Genomic DNA, 22,418 nt, shown 5'->3' with positions numbered 1-22,418 from the left:
AATAATTATTACACCTTCGCGAAGTTTCTCAAACCCTTGAAACTTGTGTGCTCATCACCCTGTGATAGTCATGTACACAAGCAATGGCTTGTTAGCCACATTGCCATATGTGGTATACTTGATTTCTCTTTATGGCTTTACCACACACTTCCCCCCTCCTTGGAGATTATCTATTCATCCCTTCTAAAACAGACTTCAAACCCTTCATTGGTTAGGGACGACACACTCACAAGGCAGTTTTACAATTGAGGTGCCCACAAAACATTATCAAATGTTTTCCCCAGCCCTGGGATATACACAGACCCTTTGTCTTCCACACTACCAGATCCACCATCAGCAAAGACCACTGGATTAACTGGTGCTGGTTTTAGGTTTTGTCTGGTACCATGTAGTGGAAACATTCACTATCTAAAAGCCAGATCGGATCTCCCTTATTCCCACTCAACATCCCTTTCACAGTTGAAACAAACCCCCTCCCTTCCTGGGGCTTTTTCCTTGGTGGAGACTGTCCTTTCTTTGCTGCAGAGATTCTCGGACAGTCTTTTCTGAAATGTCCATTCTCCCCACAAGAAAAGCACCACTTAGTCCTGCAAGGACGTCTTGGTGGATGGTTTTTTCCAGCTTGCTTTCCCCGCTTCCCTGGATCTAGCCTCAAAGTCCCTCCTCTGGACCTCTTCCAGGATTCTCGAAGCCACAAGCTTGGTTCTCAGATCTGACTTGGCAACTTCCTGTAGGCCTTACATCAAAAAGTCCCATTTACTGGTCAAGCTGCTCAGTAGAATGAAAACTCTGGGATTCCTCCATCTGAATGCCTCTATTGTTGCACTCTGCGAACAGGCTTTCCATTTTCCTCAGATGGTCAGTTACAGAGGCACCATCCTGTAACTTACCTCCATACAGTTTTCTACTGCATGTCATCTTAGAGAGCATCTGCAAGGCATGCCACACATCAAAAGCCGTCTGCTTCTTCCTGATGTGATTCAGCTGGCTTGCTTCCAGAGCCAACACAATTGTCACTCTCACCTTGCTGTCATCCTCTATCTGTGTTATCAGTAAAGCTTCCATATCGACTTTCAAAGAAGCGAAATTTGCATCTTCATGAATCTAATAGCTGTCTCCATCTTTCTGCTCTGTGTATTTCAACAAACAGACATGGCTGGACTTCTGGGCAAACTGCCAACGTCCAGGGCAAACAGTCAACACACTTGGAAGCTGATAAGCCTTCACTGGCACACTGATGACTTCACTGACAGTGAGAAACACCCTTTAACTCACTCAGTTCCAGGACTTTTCTGTCCTCAGTGGATTCAGTAGCACACCACTCGCAATTCTGGAACTCTCACAACCACTGAAGTGTTGTCTACATGCACACTGGCCCCATAACCCGTGCTGGGGTATGCAAACACATGTAGTCTAGCATACACACATGCAGAGTTGATGCACATAGGCAGGAAAGTCCAGCAGATGGTTTCTGTGAAGAGTCTGACTCCAAACCACACAGGGAAAATTCTCCCATGCAGACTGCTGCTTCAACTTGGAGAAATGAATTGCAGGACAGTGAGATTCACTCAATGAGGGTTTAATCTTTGTTCCAAACTATTTACAAAGATATGCAGAGTATCAGACAGCTCCGTCTTGAATACTTACAACACTATACAGACCAACAAAGTACTTCGCCAACCAACAACCAACAATGGAGATTCTGACCCTCTCCCTTATATAGGTGGTTTTCATGGTGTCATGGGACAGCCGTGACTTGCACTATTGAAACCTGGCTGGTTTCATCCCCAGTGCTTGTTGCATCAGCCTACGCATGATGCACAGCTCACTTGAACTGTAGTGACCCAGTCACCTTTGTCCAGTTCCTCTAGTGGCTACATCCTTGTCATTTTCTAGACAGGTGTATTTGTGCCCTGACAAAGAGAGAGTTGTGTTCATGGAGGGATTAAAGGAACCCATGCTCAGGCTGTTGTTTAACCCTTTGGACCCTTGGACACCACTTTTTGTGGCCCCTGAAGCTCCACCAGATGCCCAAACGCTCTCATTTTTATCTAATTTTCTCCTAAAATCACTTGGAAGCCTGACCAATCCATGAAAATATTTGCAAATGTACATATTGTGCTAATATTGTACAAGTATTACATTTGCATCCCCAGAACCTTCCAAACTGCACAACCTCCAAATATCTCTATTTTCTTCTGTAGTCATTCTCAAAATGGCAACCGGAAGAAATGTGCCTTCACTTCCTCCCTCTTACCATTTTGAGAAGACCTGCAGCAGAAAACAGAGATTTGGTTTGCTGTGAGGGAGGTGCTGTTAAACTATATTACAAGCAGCGACAAACCAGGATTTTTAAAAAAACAGGAATATTTAGGGCCCTGCTGGATGCAGGGGTTGGAAAAACCTATTACAAGCCCTGAGGTATTGGGCCATCAGGGGAAGTCCTTAGTCTGGCACTGTAGATACTATGGACTGGTAAAAAATACAGAGCAAATCAAGCCCAGAATCTTAATAGAAGCCAAAATGACTAAACTGAAGCTATTGTACTTTGGACATGTAATGCTCAGTAGTGCAGAAGGCAGCAGAAAAAAGAAGAAGACCATATTAAAAATGGATTGATTCATGCAAGGAAGTCATGACTGGCCTGAGTTTGCAAGACCGGAGCAGGGTAACTGATGATATCGATGTAAATTTTCCTCTTTATTCTTCCCAAGAGCTAAAATACAAGAGAAGGAGGTGCACTAGAAATATGATTGAGCCGGGAGTAATTCAATTGATGTGAAATTATTTATTCTATTAGTAAAATATTTAATTATTATATTATTCTTATTTCATAATAATTTAACAAGATTTGATTATATTTTAGTCATATTTAATTAAATAAACAGTTTTGCTACAGCATTTGGGAGAAAGGGAAGTGGATTGATATACTGGGAAGACCACTGGCCTCACCCAGTCAGATCAAGGCAGCAACGCTCCTGCTTTCTGGATGTCTCTCCTTTGTCTCAGTGTTGGATCTCTCTCTGTGTGTTGAGGAGAGAGGCTGCTTCGTTCCACCTGGGCCTCTCTGCACTCACAAGGTGACCCATCTTCCCCAGGATGTAACAAAATCTCTGTCTGTGCAGAACACCATTGTTTAGTCTCATGGACACCTTTCCCACAGATATGTCTGAATGGAGTTGGCTCGAGCGACATCCTCAATGTAGCCAACCTTGTCATCTGCGATACTAAACTCCACATCCCAGAAGCAACTAAAGGAAAACAAAAGTTTGTGTGAGGATGATGAGAAAGGTCTAGTGCAATGGTGCCTTCTGAGAATCTGGCATCATATTATTATCTGTCAATAATAATAATGATAATATACTTTCTAACTTTTGAATGTTAGAACTGGAAGGTATAAAGGTAGTTGTGGATACACTCGTAACCTCAAGGTTACCAGAACTAACTACTACTACTACTACTACTATTTCTGTAGATCTCACAACACTGGCCTTGAAGGATGTCAGATGCTTGGAAGACAGATGTTGTTGTTGTTGTTACTATATTTTTTACCTGCCTCTTCCTTTGACTCAAGGTGGGGAACAACAACAAATATAACAACACATACTGTAACATCAGTTAAAAGAGCATATAGACCAATACATATATCAATATTTACTTTAAATTTCATTATTTAAAATAATTTGGATTGGTCTGCCAGAACAGACTAGTATTTACTGCTATTTTAAATCCAGACAGTGTCCCCAATTTATTAATCTTTTTTGTTGGTCATTTTACAATCTGGGGCTGGCCAAAGAAAATGTCTTCTGTGTTTTGGCTGGCTGAAGTAGATGTCTCTTTGAGGACCTGAGTTTTGGGGGCAGATTATATGGGAGATGGGAAAAGGATGGCATCTCTCCTCTGAACGAATGTCTTAAGGCGGTAATGGACTGGATGAGGAAAAACAGACTAAAACTTAATCCAGACAAGATAGAGGTACTGGTTGTAAGGACCCCTAATCTGGGTATGGAGATATGTCGACCAGTCCTGGATGGGGTCACACTTCCCCTAAAGGACAGTGTTTGCACTTTGGGAGTGCTCCTGGACCCATCCCTTCAGATGTCAGCCCAGACAGATGCAATGGCCAGGAGTGCTTGTTATCAGCTGATAAGTCAGCTGCAACCCTTACTGGAGCCAGGGGACCTGAGAACTGTGGTACATGTATTAGTAAGTTAACCTCACGACTTCTGTAATGTGCTCTACATGGGACTACCCTTGTGCCTAGCTTGGAAACTCCAATTAGTTCAAAATACGGCAGCCAGATTAGTCACCAGAATATCCAGAGATGACCATATAACACTGATTTTAAAATCTCTTCACTGGCTGTCTATTAGTTTCCAGGCACAGTACAAGGTAGCTTGGGTCCAACTTACATGCGGGATTGTCTTCTTCCATATAATCCGCCCTGTGCACTTAGGTCCTCTGGGAAAAACTTATTACAGCCAATAAACATAAGGCTGGCTATGGTTACCCAGAGGGCCTTCTCATCTGCCGCTCCCAAATTATGGAATGGCCTGCCGGAGGAGATCCGACATACTACTAATCTTGACAGCTTTAAAAAAGTTGACAAGACGGATCTTTTCTGACAGGCCTTCCCTGACTGAATGGCTCAGCCGCCCCCACTGATATGGACTGTCTCAATGACTGCCCTAGGAGTCCAAGTAGACCATAAGTTGAACATGAGTGAACAGCGCGATACAGCAGCTAAAAAGGCCAATGCAATTTTAGGCTGCATCAATAAAAGTATAGTGTCTAGATCAAGAGAAGTCATAGTGCCACTGTATTCTGCTTTGGTCAGGCCCCACCTGGAACATTGTGTCCAGTTCTGGGCACCAAAATTCAAAAAGGATGTGGAGAAACCGGAGATAAATTATTCTATATAATCTATGTGATTTGCATCAGCACCCACATTTTCTACGTTCATTGCAGCTTCAGCACCCATATTTTCTAAATTCATTGCACCCTTCCTCCCCAATCTGGTTTACTCACTCATTAAGCACAACCACCACAGCAATACCGTCTGGACGCAGAAAGCCAGCACTATGCAGCTGGCAGCTGGTGACTGCACAATTGCAGGTTAGGGCAACCCGGATGGAGCCTTCAGGGATAAATTTGCTGGGCAAGAAAGGAGAGAGGTTGTCATGATGAGAGCACGGAAGCTGATCAAATGATGAACAATTGAGCAATTATCCAATATACCAAGGGTTGGAAACCTTGGACTACAACTCCCACAATGCCATGATCCATGCTAGATGGGTGAGGCTGGTGTGAATTGTAAGCCAAAACTCCTGAAGAGCCAAAGGTTTCCCATTTATGAAACATACCAACAGCAATCTAATTTCTCTAATCATTGATTTTAATAGGCAATTCGATACCACTCGATAGAAATAATAGCAGTTTGATATCACATGAACTACTAATGTTTGCATCTTGGGGAATCCTGGGATTTGTAGTTTGGAGGGGCCATTAGTGCTGCTGTCCAGGTAAGCGGAATGATCAGTTAGCTGCTAATTCTAAACAGCTTCACAAACTACAGATCCCAGGATTCCACAGAATGGAGTGATGATGATTAGTTTTAGCTTACCTGAAATGAGCCAAGTGGTAGAACATGGGCTGCTTGTAGAACTCGTCTCTGAGTGAATTCACAATGATTGGACTGTCTACATGGTTTTCCACAAAGTTGGGACCTCCTTCCATATCTAGAGCCAAGTTCCAGTCAATCCAACCCACAACAAAACTGTTGAGGTTCTGTAAGAGTCAAACAGTAAAGGTCATCCCAGAAGTGCTTTCCAGGCTTGTCAGTCCTTAGTTATAGGTAGACAACATCTCCCCAAGTCCTTCACCATTGGCCACACTGGGTGTGGGATCAGAAGTTCTGGGATCAGAGGTTTAACAGGGGAACCAAAATGGGAACTACTGAATGGTGGGATGGTTGCTGTGCCTCCAGATGGGCATCCTTTAGCTCAATGGGAGTCAATGAGTTGTTACTGAATTGCACCTCTCATCATCCCTCACTGCCAGCTTAACTGGCTGATGGGATTTTCAATGCAATAATATTTGGATGGCAACAGTTGCCCTGGCAGAAAGTTACAGTAAGTCATTGAAAACAATATTTTGCTCCATGGTCCAACAGTATGACTGGGTAGGAGAAACTTGTCTGAGCCCCATTTCAATCAGCCTGTTCTTCAGGAACATGAGGCCTAAAATCTTGCTTTAGTTTTAGAGAGAGGAACATGGTTTAGGGCAGCGATGGACAATACTTGGTCTGCATTCAGACCACATGCAGTTTCCTTCATATTTTGCTCTCAAGTCCTGCCAATGCCTTCAAATACGTTATTTTCATCCAATACATTTCCTGATAACCATGTTATTGGAAGTGTCTAGGAACACCATTTTTCTTTGGAACAGTTACATCCCAGTGTTTCCTATATTTTCCCATTGTGACAATTACTAGCGCACAGGCCTGCACAGATACAACACTGCAAAGCATGTCCTGACTGAGCAGCTGTCCCCAATGGATGCACCAAAGAATTCCAAGCTGTTGCAAACAGCATGTACAATTCTCAGTGTAACATTTGAAAATAACAACATCAATGTTTTAAAAATATGGTACAGTTGAAATTCCAATGCATCACTCAGACTTTCAAAAGAAGACCAGCATATAAGAAACAGAATAAAACAAGGATGGAGCTGTTTGGGTTTTGGAAGCCTACTAGTCCCATAGCTGGGGTTGGTTTTACCGTCAGAATGCTTCGGCTGTACCGAACGCCTCGATCCCAGCTTCCCAGGTCAACTTTTGGCTCCCAGATCCGGAAGCCATTACAGGATTCTGTGTAGAGCAGAAAGAAATCAGGATAAAGGAGGTAGGTGGCATCCAGGGTGAGCCCAGGAAGTGTCACACTATCAAGATACCAGTGGATTCCAATGCCAGACACGTACTTGGCAGCACTGCTGTTTCCAATGACCTGAAAAGGAAAACAAGAGAACATGAATAAATTCAAACATAATATAAGATGAAGACAGGCATGACAAGTGAGTTCTTTACCCAGATTCTGAATCTAGTTTCTTCCCAGAAAGAGAAAGAGAGAATATTGCTGGCTTTCCCAGTCTGGGACTCGCTAAATATTTTAAATTAAAAATACCACCTCAACATTAGGAAGAGCTTCCTGAGAGTAAGGGCTGTTTGACAGTGGAACACACTCCTTCCTCGGAGTGTAGTGGAGTCTCCCTCCTTGGAGGTCTCTAAGCAGAGGCTGGATGGCCATCTGTCAGGGATGCTTTGATTGAGAGTTCCTGCATGGCAGAATGGGGTTGGACTGGATGGCCCTTGCGGTCTCTTCCAACTCCACAATTCTATGGTTTTAAATAACAACTCCAACCAACTCAGATCACTGACCCCTGTGGCTAGATCTCAGGGGTTAAAATTATTTTTTAAAAGTATTAGTTAAATTGGAAAATAGCAGAAATTTAACACTGGAAGGTTTTTGTCTGAAATTAGGCTTTCATGCATATTTATTTTACAATAAGAGTAAGGTAGATAGAGATTTCAAAAACCATTTTGTCCGTAAAACTCTATTACGAATATGGATGAAATCTAAAACAAGATGGTCCTCTAAAATTCCATTATGGGCATCCCCAGCAAAAGCCTTCCTGAGATGAGAAGTTTATAGTGAAAAGAAATGGATTCAATATAGTGATATCATTAAAGTGGTTGAAGGTATTCAAACCATTAAAACACAAGAGGAAATAATTAGGGACGGCTTTTGATGCAATTGGTTTGCTTATAGGCAATTGGTTGAGAGATTCAAAATGGATAAAAATTTAATGGGTATTGCAACAAGTGTCCCAGAATTAGAGAACCCAGCGAATAACAAGGGCCCTCTGTATTAGGTGTTTGTATGTTATTTGTTATATGTTTTAACGATTTGTCAATAAAATTTTTTAAAAAGTATTAGTTACCATTCCAAAGATCAAAACAGTAATTATCTGATTTTATTACAACATTTTAAAGTAACACTTTCTTCTGCATTATTCAAAAAGGGCTAGAATTGCTATTTTTATTTATTTTTTAAAAACTAAAAAGTCTAAAAGCCACTGCGGTACAAAACATACCCAAAGCCTCTGATACCCTGCAACTATAACAGTAACCCCTATGTGTTAAGGTTGCCTCGGGGCGTCCTTTACAGACACCCCGCAACCCTAGCACCTAACTGCAGTGTCAACATGGCGGTGCCCTGTTTACATGGGCGCCGCCATTACGTCATGGCCACGCTGCAGCCAAACAGCGTGGCACGGCCGTGATGTGCGTGCGCCGCTGCAGGGCACTTGTGGCAGTTATCCTTGGGGCATGAAACCCCAAGAACACTCCTTTCCAACCTGCGGGGAAGCAGCATTTTGCCACTTCCCTGAGGCCTGGAAAAGCAGCAGATCGGGGTGTCTGGGGTAGCCACTGTGGCCGCTGAGGCCACGATCCGTCGGGGAAAGGGGCGGGTGCAGGCCGCCCCAAAGGGGCCGTCTGTATACCGCCAATGGGAAGTAAAACCAGAAGGCACCAGACCCATCTGATACTAATCAGTGTCAGCTCTCAGGAACTTTGCTAGGATTTTAGGAAGAGGGGGGTCCAAACTAAGTGCCACCATTATAATGGGGCTTGGGTGCGGCGGCACAGCAGCACACACCATTCATTTTTCTAATGGAAGGGGGGGTCCGAACGCCAAGAACCCCCCCCCCCCTGGCTACGCCCCCGCAGCCCTGGTTAATTTCTTCAGTGAGAGCCTGCCAATGAAGACCATGCACTGTAGGCTACATTTCAGAGGAAGGAACTGGCAAAACCACCTGTGAGTATTCCTTGCCTAATAAAACCCTGTGAAATTCACAGGGCGACACACACACACACACACACACACACACACACATATATATACATGCACCTCTCATTATGACTACATTATGACTGTAGTCATAACGTAGAAGTGCATGTATGTGTGTGTGTCATAATGTGGTATAATTGTGTTCAGCAATCTAACTCCAGCTGCTTTGCATAAAAAGAATATAGTTTTAGCCACACAAAAAAGTTGTTCCTCACTAATAATAAGTTGGCTTATTATTTATAAGTTACTTCTGCTCAGATTCATCATAGTTTGAAAATAATTTCCCCCCCTTAATCTGTTACTAATACTTTCTAGAGATGTATGGCTTTTCAAGCAGCAATGCAAGTCTCCTGGCTGAGCATAGTTTTGCTGGGAAGTCAAGATGTGAGGTTTGACAACATACCACGTTGGCCCATTTGGGCAGATTGATCCTTTGGTCATCATGAATGATGAGTAGGACATTTTTGTGGCTGCTGGAGGCCAGTGCGGGACCCAGATCCTTAATGATGAAATCTCGTTGTTCTTCAGGTGTAAATTCGGTAGTAGGGAAATTCTTCATGGGAATATAAACAGAGGACGATGGCTCATTCTGAGCCGTGACAGCCCAGAAGGTGATGTTGTATCTAGTGTATTCATCCAGAAACCTGGGTTCCAACACATGGAGGAAACAACATACAGAGAATTGGGGTTTACTTTTTAAAATTAGCTACTTTACAGTATTAGGTCATCCCACCAAAAACTAAGTTAGCTACCAGAACAGTTATAAAGTATTGACATCCTTTCACAGTGCTCAAAATAACTACCGTATTTTCCGGTGTATAAGACGACGGAGCGTATAAGACAACCCCCAACTTTTCTTTTTAAAATTTAGACTTTAAGATATATTTGCTGTATAAGACTCCCTGCTCCAAATCCATGGAGGGAGCAGGCTGGCGTTTGCTCGCGCCGGCGGAGGCGCTCCTTCCCGGCCTCTGTGGAGACCTGGAAGGAGGGCCAAGCCGGAGGCCCTCGCACCGGCGGAGGCGCTCCTTCCTGGCCTCTGCAGAGGCCTGGGCCTGGGAAGGTGGGAGCAGGCCGGGCTTAACCCGGCGCATTAGACGACCCCCAACTTTCAAGACAATTTTCAGGGGTTCAAAAGTCATCTTGTACGCCGGAAAATACGGTAAAATAGTTACTTTTAGGCTATTTTTATTTATCTATTAATCTGAATGTTAGAAATTACTGGGCTGTGGTACAAACTATCTCCCTTCTCAATTATGTTGGTATCACATCAAAACCCACTACAGAGCACAGATAAAGCACAGACTTCCTCCATTTATATTGAATAGGCAGGCCCAACACCATCAGGCCCGGACTCAACTAAGAAGAGCCCTTCCTCCAGTCCATCTGCCTTGGTCCAGGCCTCAGAGGGAGAGAAGAACTGCTGGACCTGATCCCCTTCCCCACCACCATTCCCTTCTCCTTTTAGGTCATGTCTTTTTAGATTGTAAATATGAGGGAGGGTACAGTGTTGTGTAAATGTACAGTGCAATAATAATAATAATAATAATAATAATAATAATAATAATAATAATAATAATAATACACAGCAGTTACACTGTTCCCCTTTAAGGGCAATGTGATGTACTTACATTACATGCTGTGTAAATATACAGGCAACTACTGGTTACAAATAACTAGATGTTTATGACTAGTTACTTACTAGTTCTAATTAAGTTTTGATCTTAACAAAACACTTGACTTTGTCTGCTATTGTTTATTGAGAAGAAGGTGGGGATAGGATGACTACTTGTGCATTGTCAGTGTTGTTCTTCTTGTGTGCCTTCAAGTCATTTCTGATTTATGGGCCTGTTACAGACTGCCAAAATAAAGCTGCTTTGGGTCTCTTTGGAGGTATGCTATTTAAATGATGCATGGGTCCTAAGAGTCCGGAGGTCGCGCCAAAGCCACACTGCATTCCTCAGCACTGGAGTGCAGCTTTGGTGCAGCTTCCGGATTCTTAGGATGCATGCATCATTTAAACAGCATACCTCCAAAGAGACCCGAAACAGCTTTATTTTGGCAGTCTGTAACAGGCAATGGTGACCCTAAAGGTTTTCTTGGCAAGTTTCTTCAGAGGGAGGTTGCCTTTTCCAGCCTCTGAGGCTGAGAGGGTATGACTTGCCCAGGATCACCCATTGGGTTTCCATGGCTGAGACAGAATTTGAACCCTGGTCTCCCAGAGTCCAGTCCAATGCTCAAACCATTACACCATGGTGGCTGAAAGGAAATATAGCGTACCTTGCAGAAAAGATGTCAAAAAAGAACATTATAGCTAGAATCAGTTGGTTAGTTAGAATAGGGATGGGATGCAGTGAATCTATTCATAGTCAGAACTAACAAGAGAAGTTATGCCAGAGATCATAAACTGCATTGGCCCGTTACAGACGGGCATAAAGTATGGACTGGGTCCGTATTATGGCTAGAAAGGGGCGTCCCTTCCGGATGCCCCTAACCCTACTACAGACCGAGTCCGTACAAATGCCACCTCTGGCACGCGTGCCATAGGTTCGCCACCACTGATATAATCCATTATATTCCTGAACTCTATATACAGATGTGAGAGCTGGAAAGAGCCGTTGCTCGGAAAGGTAGATGACAATGATGGAGGGTATGAACAGGAGGTGGGGGGAGAGATGGGAGCAACGGAGAGGGCCATCGGAGGCTGAGGGGAGCAACAAACTCCAGTTCCTAGAATTCCATAGCCTCGAACCAAGGACCCCACAACAAACTCCAACTCCCAGAATTCCATAGCACTGAGCCAGGACAGTGAAAGTGGAGTTAAACCAGAGGCAACTGTTACAAAGGGAAGGAGAGTGGATTGGATTCAGAGAGGTGGCATTTTAGGGAGCATGGAGAATAATTATAATTATAATTTTAAAAAGTTTTAAAAATATTGTTAATAATAATAATAATAATAATAATAATAATAATAATAATAATAATTTATTTTAATAATAATAATAATAATAATAATAATAATAAGAAGAAGAAGAAGAAGAAGAAGAAGAAAAAGAAGAAGAAGAAGAAGTTATTAGTTTGCTGAGGCACCAGAGTTCTCTGGCAGACAAGGTTCAATGTCTCATGAAATTACAGTTCCCAGAATTCCATAGCACTGAGCCAATTTATAAGCCACCGGTGACAGATTTAAAGCTCTTTCGGTTCAGCTCAAAAGAAGCTGCAGAAAACACAGGTTTTGCCAGTGGAAAAGAGTCTCTCTCACTCCCACCCACCCACTCTCCGTCTCCAAATGCTAAACCAGAGCTTGGAACAATTATGGGGTTTGGGGGACTGCAACTCCCAGAATACCCCTGCCAGATCTGGCTGGGGGATTCTGGGAACTCCCCAGCTGTGCACTAAACTGCATTTCATTCCCACTTCCAAGAGGGATTTTTAATTCCAAGACATACACTCTCTCTCTCTCTCTTTCTCTCTCTCTCTCTATATAGATATATATCTCATAACTTTTAATTCCAAGACACATTACAATGATACGTTCCTTTCTTTTTATGAAAAACAAACCCCTTTAAGAGAATCCTATTTTAGGAGAAAGGCAGGATATAAAATCAATCAATAAAAAATTATAGTGCAATAGTCCATCAGTGCATGGCTTGCATTATAAGACTTTATAACTTTAAAACTGTATAAGTTTAAAAACACTTAAAATCACAGTAGGATCAAAGTGTTATAATTATGTAATGGGGGTGTCCATCTTTGCCATGGAAAATCGGAGTCCGTATATTGGGAGAAAGGCGGAATATAAGAAAATAATAATAATAATAATAATAATAATAATAATAATAATAATAATAATAATAATAATAATATCTGGGTATTGTAGTTTTGTGAGACATTTAGCCTTCTTTGTCAGAGAGCTCTGGTGCCACAACATACTACAAATCCCAGGATTTTCCATAGCATTAAAGTGGTGCCGAACTGGATTATTTCTGCAGTGTGCAGTCTTATTAGACTGCAGTTCCCAGCAGTCTGTGGTGCTACTGGATGATGGGACCTGCAGTCTAGCATTGAGGGCCATAGGACTCAACAGCCCCGATTCATAATCTGGCAGAATTTGGGGGAAACTCCTTTAAAAAGGCCAAAATAAAGAAAATAAAAACTCCTTGCAAATCAAATCAAGAACAGATTTTTTTTACTTGTTCAAATCAACAACTGCTGTACAACTTTTGTCCTCTCTGATAAAGCCATTCATTCCTCCACTGAAGCCCCACAGAAAGCCCATTATCTGATGATATAGATAAATACCTGACGAAATAGCGGGCCCAAGTCTTGTGGTAGATGTTGCCTGGCTCTCCCTTCAGGCGCCCTTTGCCCATCACTTGGTTACTGGTCCTCAGCCAGGCAGGGGCGGTCCATGGGCTGGCAATTAGGGAGAGGGGCCGCTTAGAGAAGGCCATGAAGCGGTGGAGGAGAGGGATCTATGGGGAGAGGTGATGATGGGGATCCTGTAAGTGGATCCTGACCCCAGAGGCCTAAAATTACCTCACCCACCCTAAAGGCCTTGCCTGGTGGCAGTCTCATCCATTTTTTATGTTGTCTCTCGGAGGCATACATGATCACTCTTCTTTGGAGGGTTAAGTGCATGGATCACACTTTTGGGAATATGTGCATTAGTAGTAAGATCTGGGAAATGGCAGAGGAGGAAAGGTTTATGCATCCCTCCCAGCAGCACCTGCTCTGAACAAACTGACTAGGAATCAAGATATAGCACACATGTTTCCAAAAGAATGTAGCAGTACGGAACAAATTTTTTCCGAGGATCCAAGATAACCATTTGCATTTTTCCAGGCAAATTCATTCTATTACACTCATAATCCCAAACACCATTCATTTTTTTTCTAGTGAAGGGGGAAAGACAACAAACAAAAAATCTCTTCCATAACAACGTAGTTGTTGTTATTCTTGGTGGTGTGTTTGGAACATCCATAGGGGGCTAGACCAACAGCAGGCACTCAACAGCACTGTCACTTGTTCCATATAGTTCTTCTAAAAATCCAAAACAATAAAAGCTAGGAATAATTCATTTTTTAAAAAAATTAGGGTACATTTTGTTTCTGGCCAATGTAATGTAATGTAGTGAGACAAAAACTATCCTATGCTATTTGTTAGGGACTCAGTAGGCAGCAAAGCAGAAAAGCTGGTTCTTTGTGTGATCATTGGTGAACTCACAGATATGGGATTCTCTCCACTGCAGACCATCTTTGGAAACTTCGAGAGCAGTGGTTCCCAACCTGTGGGTCGGGACCCCTTTGGCGGTCGAATGACCCTTTCATGGGGGTCGCCTAAGACCATTGGAAAACACCTATTTAATTATAGTTATGAAGTAGCAACAAAAATAATTTCATGGGTTTGGGTCACCACGACATGAGGAACTGTATTAAAGGGTCGCGGCATTAGGAAGGTTGGGAACCACTGTTCTAGAGCTAGATCTCTTCAGCTGAAGGCCTGCCTCCCCTCCATACTGAACATGCTCAGTACACTTCCCACTCAGACCTCCTCAGTTTCATGTCCTCTAGCGTGGTCATCAACCAAGGAAGTCAAGTATAAGAGATATAAGAGAATTTGCAGATGACACCAAATTTGGAGTAGTAGCTAATACCCCAGAGGACAGGATGAAGATTCAAAATGGCCACATCATGAAAAGTCATGACTCATTAGAAAAAACAATAAGGCGAGTAAAGAAAGGAAGACCACATGCCAGATGGATTAGGGAGGACAAAACCTAATCGGAGGAGTGGAGGTCTCATCAAGGTTGCCATGTGTTAAACTCGACTCTAACAACAACACTGAAGAAGAGTTCCCTATGATGCAGCTGCAATGGCTGATGAAAGAGAACTAAGGGAGTTTGAGTGGGAACTGTACTAAGCATGTGCAGCATGGAGGGGGTGTTCAGCTAAAGAATTATATCACTTGAAGTTTCCAAAGATGGTTCCTACCAGCACATAGAATCCCATATGTGTGAGTCAAAGAGACCATGATGAAGAAGCAATATGCTCCAGTTGTCAAAAGCTTTGTTTCAGAAGCACATTGGAATGGGTCCATGAAACCCTAGCCCTAACCAACCACATTGCTAACACTATTTATTATGGTGTGCCTTCAAGTCATTCTGATGAATAGAGATTCTAAGGGGCTTTCTTGAGCTGAGGGTATGTGATATGCTTTAGTGGCTGAGCAGGGAATTAAACCCTGATCTACATCCATACCCCAACACTCAAATCACTTCAGCATGTTGGCTCTTTGCCAATGCGAGTTTATTTTTGTTATTTAATCATACCGTATAAAAATAAATACTTAAAAAACACTTTACTTGGCACGGACTTTCCTGGAACACAGCCCCCTCTGGGCAATAGCAGTTCAAATCCTGAGCTGAATAAAATTTGTGGGTGTTCAAGATGCCACAAGATATTTGTGGGGTTTTGAACAACCTGGGTCTTTATTTTAGCCATTTTCAAAGGGGAAACCTGTTACAGTCTATTCCAGCATTTAAAAAAAGGGGGGGAAGTACTTGGGACAACTTTAAGATTTCACACATTTATTTCAGCACATGCTTTCATGGCATACAATTGCATACCCTCCAGCTGTCCTGACTTGGCATGTACAGTCCTGATTATCACAGGTCTATTTTGTTAGCTTTGAATGGCCTGAGACAGATGGGCTGAAAGGGGCATGGCAACGGCAATACTAAGATTAGAGACCGTGCACCAACCACACAGTCCCTAACCCTAGTACGGAGTGGCAGTGTACCAACGGCAGCGTCCTGTGTAAACAGGGGCTGCCATTGTGATGTAAGCGCTGTGCAGCATCCACATGACACCACACGTTGCTTACGTCGCGAGTGCACCAGTGGCGCACTTGCAACATCACTCTGGCACCTTAAAAAGATCTCAGAAACACCAGGTTCTTTTTACTCCGGAGGGAAGCCGCCGCATGGTTTGGTGGCTGCAGCTTCCCTCTGGAGTGAAATAGGCTGCTGCCAGCCCAGACATTCTGAAAGGTATGTACTGGGCCAATGAAACCATCCTGAACTGGTTTAGGTTCCTATCCCTATTGTTGTCATTATGTGCCTTCAAATCATTTCTGACTTATAGTGACCCTATCACAGAGTTTTCTTGGCAAGTTTCTTCAGAATTTGCCATTGACATCCCTATTATTTCTTGTTATTTTTTCCCCTGACTGATACCAAATTTTCTTGTATAGAAGCCATGCTCCATTTTGTTAACTATTGTAACTTTTGCCATCTTGACCACACACTGATAGTACCTGGCCATGTGGGTCCTGGTTTTCATCTGTAAAATATTGGAGGGTATGCAATCCAGATTGTAAACCACAAAAGTTCATGGCAGAAATAAATAGTTTAGTCTTAAAAGTTCTGTTAAGACTCCTTTTGACAACTTAACTTTCTGGGACCTTTCTCTACTTTTTCCTTTCTTTCTTGATTCTTCTGCAAAATTTGGACCTTGCTTGTTGAGAAACCTTCCTGCTGTTAGTGGTGGTGCCAATTTATCTACAGGAGAGAGTTTTTATTTGAATACAGGAGAACCCACAGGAGGGCAGTAAAGGATCTCTTTTCTCCCAGCTTCACTCACTCTCAGTTCAGTGTCCTCCTGGGCCAGACTGAAGCACTTTAGTTCATAGTCATCCAGGCACTTGTCCCCATAAGTGTATGCATGGGTAGAGAAGTCAGAACATGCCATGGGCAAGCGCAAAAGGTTGTACTCAATCCCTGCAGACAGAGGGAGAAGCAAAAGGATTATAGAGGTATTGGTGGTGGCTGAGCTGTGATTTGAACCCTGGTCACCAGATTCATAGTCCAATGCTCAAAATACTACACCAAATCACACTATAATGAAAGCAATTTTTTTTTATCCCTATGCTCTCTTGACTCAGCAATGGCAGGTTGTTGGCTGAATATTCTATATTGTAGCATTTGGTATAGTGTTTTTGTTTCATCCATCAATACTCCTTAGCCATTTCTTAGCTACTCTTCTTAATCTTTCCTCTTGTATAAATATTTTTAGGGCTTCAGCTCCCAGAATTTTCTAATGCTTGCTGGAGGATTCTCAGATTAGCAGTCTGTTTCCAAGTTCTGGGTTTTCCATGTCAGTAAATGGGAGGCATACCTTCTATTTACCAAATCCATATTTCTTTTCAAGCTCAGAGTCAAATCATTGGCCTCTGAAAAGTTTCAAAATAAATCAAACTTGTTTTCCAGATCATCAAATCAACATTCAAACTACAAGTAATTTTCCAGGCTTATTTCATTTTCACCCCCACAAACAGAAAACAAAGTGTGTGTGTATATGTTGTTTGTCTTCAAGTCATTTCTATTTTATGGCTACCTTACAGTGAACCAGGGACGTAGCCAGGGTTTTAGGAAGGGGGAGTCCAGACTAAGTGCCACCATTATAATGGGGCTTGGGCACAGCGGCACAGCAACATACACCATTCATTTTTCTAATGGAAGGGGAGGTCCGGACCCCAAGGACCCCCCCCCCCCCGGCTACGTCCCTGGGTGAACTTATCACACGGGTTTCATAGCCAAGTGAGGATTTGAACTCTGGTTTCCAAAATCATAGCCCATTGCTCAAACCACTACACCACACTGGCTCTCACACAGAAAACTAAGACGTCAGGCTAATTCTGGTTGCTTCGTCACTCTGAGCTGCTAGTTTTCCATATGCAGCCAAAGCCAGTTTCCTGGCCAGGGTCCTCTCACCTTCTTCAGAGAAGTAAGACCGGATCAAATGGTCCTGGGCTGCTGGAGATAACCGCATTATGTTGATTGCAGCAGCATCAGTGTGGGATCCACCAAAACCTTTGATGTGCTGGTACTGAACAAAAGGGTTATATGTATACAGTAACCCTTTGGAGGAAGACAACATTGAGGAGGCTGGTTAGATTTTGGGGACACAGAGGGAGCTGAATGAGGGTGGGGAATCATATTTTACTCTGAGGGCCAAATTCAATGTCTGAGTAGTTGTAGGATGGGTTCTGAGAAGTGATGGGTGGGACCGCTGACAAAATATAAATACCAGAACAATTTGGCTCACATTATTTAAATCAAGCATGGTGTTAAGAGCAAGGAAAGCCCAAAGCACCAGAGGCTCCCATCCTCTTACAGAAGCCACTTCTAATGCACCCCTTAAAATCCTCATCCCAGGGGCTTACCTGAACCAGAGGGGGTTGTCCGAAACTCCCCTTCACTGCGTTCCAAGCGCTCACCAGCCCTGCTGCTCACATACTTGACAAAGGTGCCAAAAGGGGGGAGAGAAAGGGGATTCAGCGTGTCACAGTATGTGGCATTGCAGACACACACAATGGCGTTGGGGCCAAAAACCAGGGGAGCGCAAGGGCGGCTTGCTGTGAGAGAGGAGAGGAAAAGGACACAAGAGTGAGGCAGTGGAGAAGCCAGTCCTTTTCAGGGGAGGCACTCTGTACATGTTCTAGGAGAGAAAGATACATAGTTATTCATCCCTGTATTTACTCCCTCCAAAAAAGTCTTACTCTGCTGACCTGTTGTGGTGATCTTGCCTATGGGACACAAATGTTGGCAGGTTCTACCAAGCCAGTATGGCTCTGAGTAATGCCATGGAGCTGGGCTGCATGGTTCTTTTCCCACAGCCAGCTAAGGAAAGTACAGAGAGGGTGTCCCCAGAAGCTTAGTTGCCAGATGATCAATTGATTAGGAGCACCTGTCAACACAGTTGTGGATGACTGCATTCTGGGTCAATGGAGGGATAATGTGCCCTGATAAAAGAATAGATTAACAAGATATACATTCTAGCTATCTCTCTCTGCACAGTTGATATTGTTTTCTGCCTTCGAGTCAATTTTGATTCATGGTGACCCAGGGGAGACTCATGGAGACCCAGAGAGAAGATCAAAATTCAAAATAACTTTAATAAATTAGAAAGCTGGGCCAAAACTAACAAAATGAAGAACAGAAAAGGCAGAAAAGATGGGGGACACCTGGCTTAACAAGACTACATGTGAAAGGGATCTAGGAATCCCAGTAGACCAGAAATTGAACATGAATTGAACAACAGCTAAAAAGGCCAATGCCATTCCAGGATGCATCAATAAAATTATAGTGTACAGATTAAGAGAAGCAATAGTGCCACTCTATTTGGCTTTGGTCGGACCTCCCCTGGAAAACTGTTTCCAGTTCTGGGCACCACAGATTCAAAAAGGATGTTGACAAGCTGTAGCATGTCCAGAGGAGGGCAACTAAAATGGTGAAGGATCTGGAAACCTTGAAACCCTATGAGGAACGACTTAGAGAGCTGGGGATGTTTAGCCTGGAGAAGAGATGATTTAAAGGTGATATGGTAGCCCTGTTTAGGTATTTGAAGGGGCGTCGTATTGATGGAGCAAGCTTGTTTTCTGCTGCTCCAGAAAACATGACCCGGAACAATGGATGCAAGCTACAGGAAAAGAGATTCCACCTCAACATTAGGAAGAACTTCCTGACAGTAAGGGCTGTTCAACAATGGAACACACTCCCTCAAAGTGTAGTGGAGTCTCCTTCTTTGGAGGTCTTTAAGCAGAGGCTGGATGGCCATCTGTCAGGGCTGCTTTGATTGTGATTTCCTGCATGGCAGGGGGTTGGACTGGATGGCCCTTGAGGTCTCTTCCAACTCTATGATTCTATGATCTCCCAGTTCATAATCTAATTATGAGATTTTGTTTTCCCATAAGGAAATCTCTGCATATTTTTCTGTGTACCATTTTTTAAAAATCTACATATTATTGAACAAAAATGTCCACTGACTAAAGCATGTATGTATGTGCATTTTTCAAAAGCATGCAGTTTTAGCTGTGCACATTTATAAAATGGGCAAATGGATGTGTGTGTCAGGAAGAAACTCTGCTAGAACATGGTGGCCACATAGCCCCAAAAACCCACAAAAAACTATGGACGCCGGCCATGAAAGCCTTCGACATTACATTGGATTTGTGTGTCTTTTTCTCTTCCAAAATGCATATCTAGACTCATGAATGTACAGAATTCTGAAGCAAGAGGTTTGGAAGGCGTGAATGGATATTGAGGTATGGAAATGAGAATTTGACATCCTGCCTGATTTTTCATCCCTGAACGGTAGGCTAATTAACACAGTTAATCAACCAATAAGAAGAACAGTAAGTTGGCCTGACAGAAGCTGTGTAGAATCTCTTTAAATTCAAATAGTTCAAAATAATTACATGAATTGAGCTTCTGGTGTTAAGAAGGTCTCTCATACCTTTCCTCCTGATCTAGAGGGCCCGATCCAGCAATGATCATAAATTCTTATACCTCTACCCACATGGTAGTTAGTGTGTCACTTACTCACTTACCTGTCACCTCTGCAATCATCTGAAGAAGAAACAGCACCCAACAGACAGAATCTGTGGTCCAAAGTGTAGCTTTCATGTTCTAGAGAGAGTAGACGGACCTAAATTCAGAAGGGAAATAATGATGGCAATTCCTGCCCAAAACCTCTCCTCCTCTGCTTGCCTTAATCATGTCAAATTTAAAAATGCAAGAACAGCTACACAATATGGCATAGTGGTTAGACAGGAGACATTACACAGGATTTTCAACACTGGGCTGTTTCTTTAGGGTTTCAAAAACCAGGGTCCAAAAGCCAGGGTTCAAGCCTGAAAGCAGGTGCTTCTGCTGTTGAGCTATGGCTTCTCATTGGATGGATGCCACTGGACCACCGGAGATCATTTGCTTCCAAGCCAACCCTCCCTCACAGGGTTGCTGTGTGAAGCTAAAAGGCCTTACATGCCACTTGTCTCAAATACTTTGGAGGAAGGGTGGAATAAATCAGATTTAATGTTCTTGTTTTTCTGCAATCTGCACTGACAGGTTCTTCCAGAATTAATTCTCTCCAGATTAGCCACACTGACCTCACTCCCCTTCCTTCTTTCCTTCCTTCTTTCCTGCATTAAAGCCATGATTGCTTTTCAATAGCTACTGCATGACATTTAATTAAATTAAATGGAATCTCACAGCCAGTAAAGTCAGAAGGGACAGGAAAGCATTTTGGAAGGAAAAGCAGGAATCCTTTGCCATCTAGCTTTCAAATATTTGCACAAGGGGAGAGCGGTAAAAGTGAAAAGACAGGGAAGTTAGTTGAATAATTAGGAAAATTGGGCATCAGAATCTTCTTGTGGAATGTGAAAGGTTTAAATTCTCTGGACACAAAAAAAATCATGTTCTAGAAAAGAAAGCTTTCTCTATGCCTTGCCGTATGACATCGTAGTGCTTCAGTTCTCTTTTCACGGGGACGGTAATAAAAAATCCATTTGACAATACACTTGCTTTGGTGGCCATCTCCCGTGGGAAGAGAATTGAAGCACAATGACATCATATGGTAAGGCACAAAGAAAACTGCTTCTCTCCAGCTCTGTTTTGGCTTTGTTTTCTCATGTGATAAGGCTCTTATTCAGTGATGTTGCAAGGACTGATGTCACTCAGTGCGGTAACTCATTCATATATATATATATATATATATATGGAAATGTTGTTGCTTGTCTTCAAGTTGTTTCTGACTAACGGCAACCTTAAAGTGTTCACTTTTCTTGCCAAGATTTGCCTTGTCCTTCCTTTGTTTATATCCTACTGCTGACCTTTTCTTGATAGACTCTGACCTGTTACACACTGCCAAAATAAAGCTGCTTCAGGTCTCTTTGGAGGTATGCTATTTAAATGATGCCTGGGTCCTAAGAGTCTGGAGATCAAGCAAAAGCCACACTCCATTCCTAAGCATTGGAGGGCAGCTTTGGTGCAACCTCCGGACTCTTAGGACCCATGCATCTTTTAAATAGCATACCTCCAACGAGACCCAAAGCAGCTTTATTCTGGCAGTCTGTAACAGGCCTCTGTCTCAACTCCCATCCATAAGCTTCCAGCCCCGCAACCCTTTTTTCCAAATGCTGATCCTGCTCAACTCAACCTATTTAGAATCCTCCAGATTCCGTCCTAGTTCAGCAGACTGCAATGACTCCATCCATCTCTGGTCATGAAGGCAAGGGACAGGGACGTAGCCAAGGGGGGTGATCTTGGGGTCCGCCCCCCCCTTCCATTAGAAAAATGAATGGTGTGTGTTGCTGCGCCGCCGCACCCAAGCCCCATTATAATGGTGGCACTTAGTCTGGACCCCCCTTCCGAAAATCCTGGCTACGTCCCTGCAAAGGAGAAGCAAAGCAAAATTAGAGCAACATTTCAGACTGTGGACTGTGAAGGGTATACACACTGGTTGAGGGACATAGGGAGATGTAGTTCATAAAAGTGATTTTGCCAAGTTCTGGCATGTACACTTTCAAACTCACTTCAGATAACTGTCTCATTTACTACTTTGCCTTGAGTGTTGTCTTCCCAGAAAGCAGAAACCATCCCATTTCTATCCCCCTCCTCCAATATAAGTAGACTTAGCACTAATGTAAGAGCTTGGGGTTTTTTAAAAT

General features: G+C 43.0%; 1 protein-coding gene across 1 annotated transcript; it reads right to left on the bottom strand.

The window, feature by feature from the left end:
• Positions 1 to 3,003: 3,003 nt before the first annotated feature.
• LOC121916182 (lysosomal acid glucosylceramidase-like) lies at positions 3,004 to 20,319 on the bottom strand. The gene is made up of 10 exons (XM_042441003.1): positions 20,301 to 20,319; positions 18,135 to 18,326; positions 17,683 to 17,829; positions 16,553 to 16,689; positions 13,212 to 13,384; positions 9,313 to 9,553; positions 6,780 to 7,004; positions 5,624 to 5,787; positions 5,029 to 5,154; positions 3,004 to 3,251 (listed from the first exon to the last, which is right to left on the bottom strand). The coding sequence occupies exons 1-10, from the start codon at positions 20,317 to 20,319 to the stop codon at positions 3,143 to 3,145; spliced, it is 1,533 nt and encodes a 510-aa protein (XP_042296937.1). The 3' UTR covers positions 3,004 to 3,142.
• Positions 20,320 to 22,418: the final 2,099 nt, after the last annotated feature.

This window comes from Sceloporus undulatus, chromosome 9, assembly GCF_019175285.1.
Source record: "Sceloporus undulatus isolate JIND9_A2432 ecotype Alabama chromosome 9, SceUnd_v1.1, whole genome shotgun sequence".
NCBI classification, from domain to species: Eukaryota; Metazoa; Chordata; class Lepidosauria; order Squamata; family Phrynosomatidae; genus Sceloporus; species Sceloporus undulatus.
Note: the sequence above shows the minus strand (reverse complement) of the source record. Positions and strands in the feature narration are given on the sequence as shown.

Coding starts and splice junctions, on each gene's coding strand:
- LOC121916182 (XM_042441003.1), bottom strand. Junction 13,385..16,552: donor AGGAGGACACTGAACTGAGA/GTGAGTGAAGCT, acceptor CTCTCCCCATAG/ATCCCTCTCCTCCACCGCTT. Junction 3,252..5,028: donor GTGGTGGTTGTGCTTAATGA/GTGAGTAAACCA, acceptor GTTTTCCTTTAG/TTGCTTCTGGGATGTGGAGT.